Consider the following 15663-nt stretch of genomic DNA (forward strand, 5'->3'; position numbering starts at 1 on the left):
AGCCTTCTGGTTCAGCTAGAGATGTATTTTTGAATGGGCTGTGTCTCAATTCAACACATCCGCTGATGTCAGCCTTCCGCATCTGTGGTGGAAGGTGGCAGAGCTGCGGTGTTGTTTGTCAGACCAGGAGACACTAACTTCTGTCTGTAGCCTACAAGGTGAGACTCACGAACAAGTACATTTTGCTCTAGGATGCCCACAAGTGTCTGAAGGTAGCAGGTACACGTTTTTAAAATGTTTTATGTTGAGACATATATATTGAAAAAGGGGTTAAATACAGGTAAACATGTTTTACTAATCTTTCTTAATCTCTCAGACATAGGACAGAAACTTCAAAACCAACTTCCCTTTGAAAATTGTTAGCAATGTCATCCCCCGCTCACTATCAAAAGGATTAGCAACCGTTAGCGTCAATTCCAATCAATTCACAAAGTATCCCAAATTACAATTCCACATTTTCCTCGTTCAAAAGCTATGAAGAGAATTGGACGTCAGAATGACAGAATTCAACCTAACAATAGACTGGGTCATAATGTATGGACGTCTAAATTATCCAGATCAATTATAGATAGAACCTGTTCTTACCATGAGAAACAGATTTCCCAATTTTCTCTTCTTCATCTTTAATGTTGACATTCAGCTCCAGTGTTTGACTGCAGTCTTCCAGTTTCGCTGATCCCAGTTCTAAATAGAAGTCTCAGGTCAACTTCCTGGTTCTTCTCTGTGCAGGCCACACCCCCTCCCATTGTAATATTACGTATGAACATATTTTGAACAATGGCTTCCTAAAATGCTGTGGTGCTGACTAACACAGTAGGAAAGGTTGTGGTAGACGTGTTCCATCACAGACGAGTTCACAGCTCTTCCACTCTGAACAATGGGGATGTAAAGGGTAATGCAGCTTCCTCTCTGGTTCCATTCGACAAGAGAGTTCATAGCTCTGTTACTCTGAGCATTCATAACATTGACGCCCTAAAATGCACCATCAATACCAGAGTTCCACAAGACTGTTTACATAATCAACAGGGCATTTCAACAGTCTGAGCCTGAATATAATCCTGGGCATATATTGAGCTCTAACAATGAAGAATGAATACTGTAGTGGTGTGAGAAAGGTAACACAAGCTTCCTCTGGTTCCATTCCCCAATAGTAACTGGGTCATTATTGCTGTCCCTGGACTTTGGCACCACATAAAACACTTTAAAATAATAAATAATACTTTGTTTGTTTTATTTAACTGTTATTTAATAAGAAACATATTTAAGTAATTTATACTGCAAATTGGCTTATCCCCATGGTGATGTCTAGAGATGAAGTGACATGTTGAGTATATAGACATGTACATTATTTTGAATACCATGAAGTAAACAAATCATAGTCTTTTCTGTATAGATAACCCAAAAAACCAAGTATGACCAGCACAAATTCATGTAGAATGTTTATTTTTCATAGGCAGATCAATAAGTTCATTGCAGTTATCCAAATACATTAACCAATGACTAAAGTAATCAATCTAGTTTTCTAAGGCAATTTAATAAACACTTGTAGTCATTTCAGAGCCTGCATATCATTAAAAAAAAGTTGTTATGTAGTTAAAAATAATCCACCCAAACTAATGGTGAAAACGAATCATCACACCATCTCTATCTGATACACATGTCTACCAGCTCATTCCCACAGAGAACTGCAGAGGGACAACTTGGTGTCAGAGCAAAACGTACTATATGTAACAAAAATCCATACCACACACTTTAGTATGATACAGTATGCTTTGTTACATTACAGTGGCCTACAAATGTAAAATGAGTAGTACAATATAATAAGATTTGTATGGCGTATAGTATGCTACGAATTACAATTCGTACAATATGTTACGAATATGCAATATTTTACTTGTTCCAATTTGTTGTTGCTAACGTTAATGAAAATGCTAAGTAGTTGCATGCTAACCTAACATGCTTGGTACACTATATAAACAGAAAAGTATAAAGACACCCCTTTAAATTAGTAGAGTCGGCTATTTCAGCCACACCCGTTATTGACAGGTGGCATCCCATCGTCATGGGATGCCACCTTTCCAACAAGTCAGTTCGTCAAATATCTGCCTTGCTAGCCCTGCCCCGGTCAACTATAAGTGTTGCTATTGTGACGTGGAAACGTCTAGGAGCGAAGTGGTAGGTCACACAAGCTTACAGAACGGGACCGCCAAGTGCTGAAGCGCGTAAGAATTGTCTGTCCTCGGTTGCAACACTCACTAACGAGTTCCAAACTGCCTCTGGAAGCAACGTCAACACAAGAACTGTTAGTCAGGAGCTTCAAAAAAAATGGGTTTCTATGGCCGAGCAGCTGCACACAAGACTAAAATCACCCAGCTGTGCAATGCCAGCGTCAGCTGGAGTGGTGTAAAGCACCCCGCCATTGGACTCTGAAGCAGTGGAAACACGTTCTCTGGAGTTATGAATCCCGCCTTATCATCTGGAAGTCTGATGGACAAATCTGGGTTTGGCGGATGCCAGAAGAATGCTACCTGTCCCAATGCATAGTGCCAACTGTAAAGTTTGGTGGAGGAGGAATAATGGTCTGAGGCTGTTTTTCATGATTTGGGCTAGGCCCCTTAGTTCCAGTGAAGGGAAATCATAACGCTACAGCATACAATGACATTCAAGATGATTTTGTGCTGCCAACTTTGTGGCAACAGTTTGATAAAGACCCTTTCCTGTTTTAGCATGACAAGGCTCCTATACAAAGCGAGGTCCATACAGAAATGGTTTATCGAGATTGGTGTGGAAGAACTTGACTGGCCTACACAGAGCCCTGACCTGAACCCCATTTAACAACTTTGGGATGAATTGGAATGCCGACTTCGAGCCAGGCCTAATCACCCAACATCACTTGTGACTGAATGAAAGAAATTCCCACAGCAATGTTCCAACATCTAGTGGAAAGCCTTCCCAGAAGAGTGGAGGCTGTTATTTCAGCAAAAGGGACACCAAGTCCATGATTTTGGAATGAGATGTTCAACGAGCAGGAGTCCACATACTTTTGGTCATGCAATGTTGTTGCAAAGTTGCTTATTAGCTAAAATGCTAAAGTACAAGTTGATGCATTTCTATGGAGAAAGATCATTTACAATGACATTCTATAATGCTCCCTTTCCTCTGCACGGTTAACACAGTGAGAAAAAACATGATTACAATAGAGTGTTAATGTTATCAAATTCACTGTTACCACTTCCTTTATGAGATGAGAATGAGGTGATGTAGTGACTAATCTTGGCTGGTCTGAGACAACTGATGATGCTTTTCACCTTTATGGATACATTGGTGTATTTTTAAGTTGCCCTGTTGGGAGAAACTCTTCCCACAGTCAGAGGAGAAGCAAGGCTTCTCTCCTGTGTGTCCTATTGGGTGAACTTTTTGCTCAGTTGACGTTGTGTAGCACTTCCCACAGTTAAAGGAGATAAGCCTTACTCCTGCTTTATGTATATGTTTGTGTATTTTTAAGTTGCCCTGTTGGGAGAAACTCTTTCAACTGTCAGAGCATTAGTAAGGCTTCTCTTCTTTATGTATAAGTTCATGTCTTTTAAGTTGCCCAGTCGGGAGAAATTCTTTCCACAATCAGAGCAGGAGTAAGGCTTCTCTCCTGTGTGTGTGTTCTCTGGTGAATTTTTAGGTTAGTTGATGATGTGAAGCATTTTACACAATTAGAGCAGGCATAAGGCTTTTCTCCTGTGTGTGTTCTCTGATGACTTTCAAGACCAGAGTATGTTGTGAAGCATTTTACACAATCAGAGCAGGAGTAAGGTTTCTCTCCTGTGTGTGTTCTCTGATGAACTTTCAGGTCATTTGATGTTGTGAAGCATTTTAAACAGTCAGAGCAGAAGTAAGGCTTCTCTCCTGTATGTATACGTTCATGTGTTTTTAAGTGGCCCAGTCGAGAGAAACTCTTTCCACAGTCAGAGTTGCAGAGAAACTCTTCCCACAGTCAGAGCAGGGCTTCTCTCCTGTATGTATACGTTCATGTGTTTTTAGGTGGCCCAGTCGAGAGAAACTCTTTCCACAGTCAGGGCAGGAGTAAGGCTTCTCTCCTGTATGTATACCTTCATGTGTTTTTAGGTGGCCCAGTCGAGAGAAACTTGCCCCACAGTCGGAGCAGGAGTAAGGCTTCTCTCCTGTATGTATATGTTCATGTCTTTTTAAGGTGTCCAGTCGTGAGAAACTCTTTCCACAGTCAGAGCAGAAGTAAGGCTTCAATCCTGTATGTATCCGTTCATGCACTCTCTGATGAACTATCAGAACCTTTAATGTTGTGAAATCCTTGCCACAGTCAGTACAGGAATACAGATTCTCTCCTAAGTGTATTTTTAGGTGTATTTTCAGCTTTGATAGAAATGAGAAAATCTCCCCACAATGTGGGCAGTGGTGAGACCTCTTAGCTCTGTGATCTTCCTGCTGTTGCTCTCTGAATGTAGAGAATGTCTCTCCATGGTTTCCTGTGTGAACATCATCAGAATAATAATCAGTTGGTGTCATATACAGTACCAGTCCAAAGTTTGGACACACCTACCCATTCCAGGGTTTTTCTTTATTTTGACTATTTTCTACATTGTAGAATAACAGTGAAGACATCAAAACTATGGAATCGTGTAGTAACCCCAAAAACTGTTATATTTTAGATTCTTCAAAGTAGCCACCCTTTGCCTTGATGACAGATTTGCACTCTTGGCATTCTCTCAACCAGCTTCACCTGGAATGCTTTACCAACAGTTTGAAGGACTTCCCACACATGCTGAGCACATGTTAGCTGCTTTTCCTTCACTCTGCGGTCCAACTCATCTCAAGCCATCTCAATTGGGTTGAGGTCTGGGGATTGTGGAGGCCAGGTCATCCGATGCAGCGCTCCATCACTCGCATTCTTGGTCAAATAGCCCTTACACATCCTGGAGGGGTGTTTTGGATCATTGTCCTGTAGAAAAAAACAAATGATAGTCCCACTAAGCCCATACCAGATGGGATGGCATATCGCCTCAGAATGCTGTGGTAGCCATGCTGGTTAGGTGTGCCTTTCTAAATCAATCACAGACACTGTCGTCACCAGCAAAGCGCCCCCACACCGCCTCCTCCATGCTTCACAGTAGGAACCACACACGCAGAGATGATCCGTTCACCTACTACTCTGCGTCTCACAAAGACACAGCGGTTGGAACCAAAAATCTCATATTTGGACTCATCACACCAAATTACAGATTTCCACTGGTCTCATGTCCATTGCTCATGTTTCTTGGCCCAAGCAAGTCTCTTCTTATTGGTGTCCATTAGTATTGGTTTCTCTGCATCAATTCAACCATGAAGGCCTGATTCACGCAGTCTCCTCTGAACAGTTGATGTTGATGTGTCTGTTACTTGAACTCTGTGAAGCATTTATATGGGATGCAAATTCTGAGGCTGGTAAATCTAATGAACTTAGCCTCTGTCGAAGAGGTATCTCTGGGTCTTCCTTTCCTGTGGCGGTCCTCATGAGAGCCCAGTTTCATCATAGTGCTTGATGGTTTTTGAGACTGCACTTGAAGACACTTTCAAAGTTCTAGAAATATTCCACATTGACTGGCCTTTATGTCTTAAAGAAGATGGACTGTCATTTCTATACCACCCCTACAGTGTCACAACACAACTGATTGGCTCAAACGCATTAATAAGGCACTTCCACAAATGAACTTTTAATAAGGCACACCTGTTAATTGAAATCTATTCCAGGTGACTTCTTCATGAAGATGGTTGAGAGAATGCCAAGAGTGTGCAAAGTTGTTATCAAGACAAAAGGTGGCTACTTTGAAGAATCTCAAATATATTTTTATTTGTTTAACACTTTTTTGGTTACTACATAATTCCACATGTGTTATTTAAAAGTTAGTTTTCACTATTATTCTACAATGTAGAAAATAGTAAAAATTAAGAAAAACCCTGGATTGAGTAGGTGTGTCCAAACTTTTGACTGGTACTGTCCATGTCAATCAAATTTATTTTATGAAGCCCTTTTTACATCAGCAGTTGTCACAAAGTGCTTTACAGAAACCCAGCCTAAAATCCCTAAAGAACAAGCAATGCAGGTGTAGAAGCACAGCGGCTAGGAAAAATTCCCTAGAAAGAAGGAACCTAGAAGAAATGTAGAGAGGAACCACGCCCAAAGGGGTGACCAGTCCTCTTCTGTCTGTACTGGGTGACATATGTATTCATATCAGTAGGCTGTACAATACAGGGGAATAAAACTATTCTAAAAGTGGGTAAGAGATGAAAGCTAAAAAGGGGAGTGTCATCCTCCACTTACTATCACAAGGGTTAGTAACTACACAGACAAATTTCATATCATCCTCCACTCACTATCACAAGGGTTAGTAACTACACAGACTCATTTCATAGAACTTTAAAACACTGGCAGTTTGTCTACTTCACTTCTTTAGTCTCCTCTCTGATCACTCCAGATAGACCAGTTAATAAAACAAATGCTGGCAATACTGGTGTCAAACCACCAAGTCTCAGTAGCATGAAATAACATCTACCTTCTCATCATGAAACAGTTATACTGCAACTTTTCATACACAGTGGGAAGTTGGAATAAATAACAGAACCAGCTCTTACCATGACTAACAGATGTCCCAATCTTCTCCTCCTCTTCTTCATCTTTAATGATGACATTCAGCTCCAGTGTTTGACTGCAGTCTTCCAGCTTCATCTCTGGATCCTGCAGTGCAAACTGGGCTCCACTGTCACAATCAGGACCCAGTGATTGTAGGTTTGGACTCAGTGTGGAAGGAGAGAGGCAGGCTGGGTTTGTCGTCACTGTTGATGTTACCGGCCCCAGACTTAATTCTAGTCGTCCTGTAGTAACAATGAGAAACAGACAACAAAAAGTTAGTCTTGACATTTATGGCACTTTCTTTATCCTCAAAAAAAATATATAATATTTCTTCTTGTTCAATGATCTAAAACAGTGCTTGACTTGGACTGAAATAGATCCCGGTACTGTTTATATTTGTATTTATTTTATTTAACCTTTATTTAACCAGGAAGGGCTCATTGAGATTTAAAAATCTATTTTTCAAGAGCATCCTGGCCAAGATAGGCAGCACCAGGTCATTACAAAAATTACAGACAGACATGAAAAACTACAAGTAATCTAGTAAAAACCATTGAATTCACAATAGTATAACAAAATCAAAAACAGCAAATTAAAAACATTGACAGGTCAGGGAATCAGCCTCAAAATCCTTCATCAGTGATTTAAAAACACCAATCGGGACAAGTTCTTCCAGTTTAAAAGTATTTTGTAAGGCGTTCCAAGACGATGGCGCAGAGTACATAAAAGTCCTTTTACCAAATTCAGTTCAGACATTTGGAACAGTTAGCAGGATAAAGTCCAGTGAACGAAGAGAGTACCCACCACATTTCTGAACCATAAAAATGCCCAAATAAAAAGGTAGTAAACCCAAAATGGCTTTTTAAGGAGCTCCACAATACTGGTAGGTGACGGTACTCAGCTCTGATGAGCTGCTGTCCAAGTCAAGAACTGATGTCATTTCAAAAGATCTGGTAGCTAAGCATTGACAACAAAACATTAACGAATTGATATTAGACAAAGTACACACTTTAAAATTAGCCTACACAACATAAATTAAGCTACACAATGTGCACTTAAACTATAGTAGATTTCCCAAATTCACATTGTTTTAGGCAGCACTATGTGCTATTTTCCTAAATAACCTTGTCTTTACTTTATTATTTCAATCAATTGTATTTCCTGTCCACACCATAGTAACATGTATAGATACATAAAGAAACAACTGAATGTGTCTGAATATTAGTACACATGTAGAAAACTGATGATCATTACATTCAGCTTCAACCCTGTAGTAAGACCGTGAAATTGTCTCTGCATTGTCTTTTGGCATTCTGTACTACTGGAACCCCGGCAACCTCAATCTGGCTTTCTCTCACCTGACACCTCAGATCTCCAGCCCCATTGGCACCCCCACAACTAACACACAACTTTCTCCACGATACCACACATTCCTTCATCTCATGACCTCCTACACACTTCTCACATCTAGGCATCTCACTCCTACACACTGCTGCAACAGGCCCATAAACCTGACACCTAAAACACTGTAGTATTTACGGAACAAAAGCGCCCACAGGATAACTGACACTTCCTACCTTGACCTTTCTGGCAGAGACTCTCCATCAAAACTCTACATGACAGATGTCTTCTGTTTCCCAACGCTCTACACCGGATCTACGTCTCACCAAATGGCAGGTGTCACAGACACCTGGAATCTTCTATTTCAACTGCTCCACCTCAACACTTTAAACTTGATATCACTTCTTTCAATGCCGCCATATCCCATCCAACCTGACAGAGCTTGAGACGACCTACAGAGAAGGGAGAAACTCCCCAAATACAGGTGTGCCAAGATTGTAGCGTCATACCCAAGAAGATTTGAGGCTATAATCGCTGCAACAAAGTACTGAGTAAAGGGTCTGAATACTTGTATAAATGTAATATTTCCATTTTTATATTTAAAAATAAAGGGAACACTAAAATAACACATCCTAGATCTGAATGAATGAAATATTTTTATTAAATACTTTTTTTCTTTACATAGTTGAATGTGCTGACAACAAAATCACACAAAATAATTAATGGAAATCAAATGTATCAACCCATGGAGGTCTGGATTTGGAGTCACACTCAAAATTAAAGTGGAAAACCACACTACAGGCTGATCCAACTTTGATGTAATGTCCTTAAAACAAGTCAAAATGAGGCTCAGTAGTGTGTGTGGCCTCCACGTGCCTGTACGACCTTCCTACAACGCCTGGGCATGCTCCTGATGAGGTGGCGGATGGTCTCCTGAGGGATCTCCTCCCAGACCTGGACTAAAGCATCCGCCAACTCCTGGACAGTCTGTGGTGCAACGTGGCGTTGGTGGATGGAGCGAGACATGATGTCCCAGATGTGCTCAAATGGATTCAGGTCTGGGGAATGGGCGGGCCAGTCCATAGCATCAATGTCTTCCTCTTGCAGGAACTGCTGACACACTCCAGCTACATGAGGTCTAGCATTGTCTTGCATTAGGAGGAACCCAGGGCCAACCGCACCAGCATATGGTCTCACAAGGGGTCTGAGGATCTCATCTCGGTACCTAATGGTAGTCAGGCTACCTCTGGCGAGCACATGGAGGGCTGTGCGGCCCCCCAAAGAAATGCCACCCCACACCATGACTGACCCACCGCCAAACCGGTCATGCTGGAGGATGTTGCAGGCAGCAGAACGTTCTCCACGGCGTCTCCAGACTCTGTCACGTCTGTCACGTGCTCAGTGTGAACCTGCTTTCATCTGTGAAGAGCACAGGGTACCAGTGGCGAATTTGCCAATCTTGGTGTTCTCTGGCAAATGCCAAACATCCTGCACGGTGTTGGACTGTAAGCACAACCCCCGCCCGTGGACGTCGGGCCCTCATACCACCCTCATGGAGTCTGTTTCTGACCATTTGAGCAGACATGCACATTTGTGGCCTGCTGGAAGACATTTTGCAGGGTTCTGGCAGTGCTCCTCCTGCTCCTCCTTGCACAAAGGCGGAGGTAGCGGTCCTGCTGCTGGGTTGTTGCCCTCCTACGGCCTCCTCCACGTCTCCTGATGTACTGGCCTGTCTCCTGGTAGCGCCTCCATGCTCTGGACACTACGCTGACAGACACAGCAAACCTTCTTGCCACAGCTCGCATTGATGTTCCATCCTGGATGAGCTGCACTACCTGAGCCACTTGTGTGGGTTGTAGACTCCGTCTCATGCTACCACTAGAGTGAAAGCACCACCAGCATTCAAAAGTGACCAAAACATCAGCCAGGAAGCATAGGAACTGAGAAGTGGCCTGTGGTCATCCCCTGCAGAACCACTCCTTTATTGGGGGTGTCTTGCTAATTACCTATAATTTCCACCTGTTGTTTATTCCATTTGCACAACAGCATGTGAAATTTATTGTCAATCAGTGTTGCTTCCTAAGTGGACAGTTTGATTTCACAGAAGTGTGATTGACTTGGAGTTACATTGTGTTGTTTAAGTGTTCCCTTTATTTTTTTTTTGTAGTGTATAAACACATTATATACACATGTTGTAAAATGTCTAAAACTGTTTTTTATTTTGTCATTGTGGAGTATTGTGTGTAGATTGGTGAGGGAAACAAACAATTTAATATATTTTAGAATAAGGCTAAAATGTAACAAAATGTGGAAAAAGTCACGGGATCTGAATACTTTCCCAATGCACTGTATGCTGAATCCTTTCAGCAAGGTTGCTTCCTCCTCTCTAAGGAGTGCTTTACTCTTAATCTGAAGCTGGATAATCACCAACTAAATGTGAAAGTTCAGACCGATTTCTCTTCTGAATTCAGACTCAAAAATGAGTGCTAAGGCCTTAGCAAGGAGATTGTGTATTAGATACGGGAGAACTCCATCCAAAGACCAAAATGGCGTTGTGAAAATCATCAAGGCTTTCACAATGTGAGGAGAGTACTAATACTGCCATACTCTCACTTGATGAAGAGAGTTGAGTGGTCTTATTTCAAGTGCTTAAGAGATTTGGGTTTGGGGACTACTTCTGTAAATGGAATAAGATATGATATACAGATATACTTTATTTATTTATATTATTGGATTTCTTTATGTTTGGTTGTCATGTTTTCATCTCTCTTTGGGTTGGGGGTTGAAAAAGAAAATACAATTGTATTTTGTATAGCCTGGTTCCTCTCTAGGTTTCTTCCTAGGTTTTGGCCTTTCTAGGGAGTTTTTCCTAGCCACCGTGCTTCTACACCTGCATTGCTTGCTGTTTGGGGTTTTAGGCTGAGTTTCTGTACAGCACTTTGAGATATCAGCTGATGTACGAAGGGCTATATAAATAAATTTGATTTGATTTTGATTTGATATTTCTGTAATTGTTCTACTTGGAACTAATTAATATATGTGAGAGAGGGGCAGGGGGCTGCCATAATGGACATCCATGTCTTTGGCGCCCCGGGGAACTGTGGGTGCCTTGCTCAGGGGAAAAGACAGATTTTTACTTTGTCAGCAAACTTTTGGTTACTGGCCCTAACGCTCTAACCACTAGGCTACCTGTAAGTATTCATACAAGTAGGCTGTGCAATGCAAAAGGGGAATACAACTATTCTAAAAGTATCTCAGGTTTTGTTTCATAGAACTTTAAAACACTGGCAGTTTGTCTACTTCACCTCTTTAGTCTCCTCTCTGGTGCTGGTGTCAAACCATGCAAGTCTCAGTAGCATGAAATAACATCTACCTTCTCATTGAAACAGTTCATCATGAAACAGTTCTACTGCAACTTTTCACACAGTGGGAAGTTGGAATGAATAACACAAACTTAGTTAGATAGAACCTGCTCTTACCATGAGAAATAGATTTCCCAATCTTCTCCTCCTCTTCTTCATCTTTAATGTTGACGTTCAGCTCCAGTGTTTGACTGCAGTCTTCCAGCTTCACTGATGCCATCTCTGGATCCTGCAGTGCAAACTGGGCTCCACTGTCACAATCAGGACCCAGTGACTGTGGGTTTGGACTCAGTGTGGAAGGAGAGAGGCAGGCTGGGTTTGTCCTCACTGTTGAGGCCTCATACCTGAGTCGGCAAGTAGTAGAAGAGAAACGGACACAAAAGTTATTGTCTTGACAGTTCTGGCACTTACTTTACTCTCTATTAAATATATTATATTTTGTCTTGTTCAATTATCTAATTCAGTGCTGGACTTAGTTGTGTAATTCAGTGCTGAAATAGTTGCCGATACTCATTTTGTGTGCCGGTACTGTTTAAATGTATGTGCAGGAGCTTCATAATACATTTGAGCTAAAACTTAACCTGTAGTAGAAAAATGCATAAATGACGCAAAAACTATTTAGTACAAGGTTGGTTAGTTTTATTTTCCTTAATAACCTTGTATACACTTTATTACTTCAAAAACACAACACAGTTGTGCAACCACAAAATGTGTGGAAGGAGAGAGACAGGTTGGGTTTGTCCTCACTGTTGATGTTACCGGCCTCAGACTTAATCTGAGTCAGCCAGTAGTAATAAAGAGAAACAGACAGTTCTTGCACTTAATTTATTATCTAAAAATATTGTTTATATTTAGCTGCAGGAGTGCCACAATACTGTTGAGCTAATATTCTATAAGAGGAACATGAGCTCAAACAGTAGACATTTGAGGTGACGGTACTCAGCTTCGGTGAGCTCCTGTCCAAGTCAAGCACGGATCTCATTTCAATAGATCTGGTAGCTAAGCATTGACAACAAAACATTAATTAATTCACATTAGACAAAGGATACACTTTAAATTAGACTACACAACTTAAACGCACTTAATCTATAGTAGATATCCCCTATACACATACATGCATAAATGACTCAAACATGTTGTACAAGATATGTTGTAGGCAGCACTATGTACCATTTTCCTGAATAACCTTGTCTTCACTGTATTATTCCAGTCAAAAACCAAAAGTATTTCCGTTCACACCATAGTAACATGTATAGATAGACAGATACAACTGCATGTCTTTGAATACTAGTTCACATGTAGAAAACTGATAATCATTACATTTAGCTCCAAAACAGTAGCGCAACCGTAAAATTGTCTCTCTTGCTGCACTGATGTGCGTTAATGCAGACCGAGGGGGAACCGCCATTTTACCACCTCGTGAAATTTTACACAAAACCAAAAACGACACGTAAAACGAACCAAGAAATCTCAAATAAATGTATTCTTTATGAAATTACCTTGACGAAATGAGATAACGTTACATCCACTCAGAGACTAACTTTAACCCAAAGTCTCTATGTGACTTGTAAACAAGTTATCACGTTCACTCACGCTGTTTGACACCAAAATAGCACATAAAACCTTCACCAAACGAGATAATACCTTCACGTATTTGTTACCTAGCATGTTATTACATGTTCTTTAGATATTATAACGTGCTATTACATACCAGTAGTAATATATTAGAAACGGACACAGAAGTTGTCGTATCAACTGCACAATTCTGACGTATCCTTTATTCTGAAGAATGATGCGCGCCTGCGCGGAACTTCCTGTTCCCCACTACCAGTTTCTAAACCAAGAGACGTAAAAACGCGAGACTCAGAGAAGGCTTGCGAAGCAGACCAAGCCGGAGTTTGAGAAGTCAATGAGAGAAGTACAATTTTGATACTTTGCAGCGGCTAATGGGGATCCTAATAAATACCAAAAATATTCTGTCGTCACACAGTTGATACATGGCCATTATTTTATCAATTTAATGACTGCAGTGGCTTATTCACTATAGCTCACACTGCATATCATATGTATCCTAGCATCACTAGTGGTTAGAGCGTTGGGCGAGTAGCTGAAAAGTTGCTGATCGAATCCCCGGAGCTGACAAGGCTAAAATCTGTCGTTCTGCACCTGCACAATGCAGGTAACCCACTGTTCCTTAGTAGGCCGTCATTGAGGTCATTTTTTAAAAATCGCATGAGAAGCCAGACCGATTCAAAGCCATGTAATTAATACTATTTTGATTGATTGTCACAGAAACGAAAAAAATAGATATAAAAGTCTAGCATAAAATCGATCAAATATAATTTAAAACATTTAAATAACTAATTCACAGAAACATCAAACTATGTATGATTCATTCTGTAAATGTCTAGTAGACTTTTACAACCTTTGCTTTGAGTAGAAATTGCCATTTTGATTTGATAGAAATACAGAAAATCTCAAATATTGCATTTAAAGATGAAGAAATCAACTCATTCAGTGATTGTTTCTTGAAAAGTGAGAATATGCATTTATTTAAATGACCTTAAAATAAATGTTCATTTCAAGTGCAATTTGTTCTATATGAAGTTAGACAATGTTTACATAAAGTTGTACAATGTTTACAATCTTAAATCGTATGCCAAATCAATGTTTGCATTTTTAGTGCAACAGTTCCACATTTGAAAGTAGTTACAAGGAACAAACAGTCATTTATTTATACGTTTCTAATTTAACAGAAAAATAGGCCCTTACAATAATGTTCTATTTTGGCTTTGCTTGAAGTCCTCTTGTCATCCCCAGACAAGTTAAATGAAACCATCTCGGGCACAGAGCGTTCTATCTGCAGTATTAAAAACATAAACAGGGTTATGTTGATTTACATGTAAACAAGAAGTTCTGGAATACCCAAATTCTGTTACATGTTTTTGCAATTAGGAACCATTTCAAAATTGAAATGAATTTTTGTTCAATTGCTAAATTGACTTTAAATGACATGCATTTGACCAGAACCCTGATAGAAGCACACTTAACTGAGGTGTTCATCATAGTTGAGTATTCAGCCAATATAAATCGTATCGTAAAAAGGCACACATTTGCAAAAACGTATAAACATGACAAGAATGGCATCTTATAGATTTGAAATATTTCTATCAAATCATAACTGGAATTTATATTAAAACAAAGGTTGTAAAATATGCTAGACATTTATAGAATAAATCATATCTAGTTTGATGATTCTGTGACAAAGGTTGAATTAGTTATTGATTTAAACAGCTTTACATTGCATTTAAGATTTATATATTTCTATTAAATCAAAACTGGATTTTTTAAACTCAAAACGAAGGTTGTAAAAGTATCCTAGACATTTAAAGAATAAACCATATCTATTTTTAGATTTCTGTGACAATCAATGAATTAGTTACAGATTTGTACAATTATTAATGTCTTTTTGCAAAATGTCTGCTGATTGTCTGCTTAATGTCTACTTAATGTCCGAATGTGAATATAAAAGCAACTTTACCTCGGGAGTAGGCAGATTATCTTCTTCAAACAACAGTAAAACTGATTGACTTTCTTCCTTCTTTCCATCTACTACACGGTTTAGTGCTCCAACCACTCCTGGAATCTTCTGCTCAAGACGATGAACCTCAATATATAACAAAACCCCAGATATAACACCCTTTAATCGCTGCCCTGCTCCGAAAAACACAATGCTTTCTCCTTCTGCTCTTCTGAGATGCATGAAATCAATACAAAACCACTACTGGTCACTCTGACTGACTACCTTTCCTAATGGCTCCTTCACCATCTTCCTGGCCTCAAATTATCCCCCCAAAATACACTTGTTGATGAATCGCGCTCCAAAAGAAACCGATGTTCGTTTACAATATCACAACGGAATGTATTACAATGTATAACCGTCATGCCTCAAAACTGGGAGAAAGAAGCAAGTCATTCACCCGCCATTTGTTCAAGACCGTAACACAACGACACGCGGAAAATTGTAAGCATCAACATTTTTTAAAAACGTTTGCAATTTGATACGGTTGCTATATTAATGATCCGTTTCCATTAATGTCGCAAACTATTATTTCTCTAGGCGAACATGAGAAACTCTGCTTGGATACTTGCATGCTAGCTAACATTAACACGAACTTAGTTGCTCTAGTAGGGTCATGTCCTCTGGCCAGGATAAACAAAGCGGCAATGTTGTGTATTGTATATTTTCGGAAGCTGAATCAGAATTAGTTAGGTAACATAGATGTTCTATTTACTTTATACTTGTCATTAGAAGGTCTTCTTTTG

The 15663-nt window shown here is 40.0% G+C and overlaps 1 protein-coding gene and 1 long non-coding RNA gene across 3 annotated transcripts in view; both read right to left on the bottom strand.

Annotated features, from left to right (window-relative positions):
- The window catches only part of LOC118370516 (zinc finger protein 79-like), a 94445-nt gene that overhangs the window by 64948 nt on the left and 13834 nt on the right, over positions 1 to 15663 (bottom strand). For both annotated transcript variants that reach the window (XM_052508438.1, XM_052508440.1), the window contains exon 5: positions 6637 to 6730. In XM_052508438.1, coding sequence (XP_052364398.1) covers positions 6637 to 6730 — 94 coding nt within the window. The remainder of the gene's footprint in view (positions 1 to 6636; positions 6731 to 15663) is intronic.
- LOC127924063 (uncharacterized) lies at positions 6731 to 13160 on the bottom strand. The gene is made up of 3 exons (XR_008116665.1): positions 13049 to 13160; positions 11455 to 11681; positions 6731 to 6876 (listed from the first exon to the last, which is right to left on the bottom strand). It is a non-coding gene; the product is annotated as an uncharacterized LOC127924063 (long non-coding RNA).

Source organism: Oncorhynchus keta, unplaced genomic scaffold (genome assembly GCF_023373465.1).
Source record: "Oncorhynchus keta strain PuntledgeMale-10-30-2019 unplaced genomic scaffold, Oket_V2 Un_contig_3619_pilon_pilon, whole genome shotgun sequence".
NCBI classification, from domain to species: domain Eukaryota; kingdom Metazoa; phylum Chordata; class Actinopteri; order Salmoniformes; family Salmonidae; genus Oncorhynchus; species Oncorhynchus keta.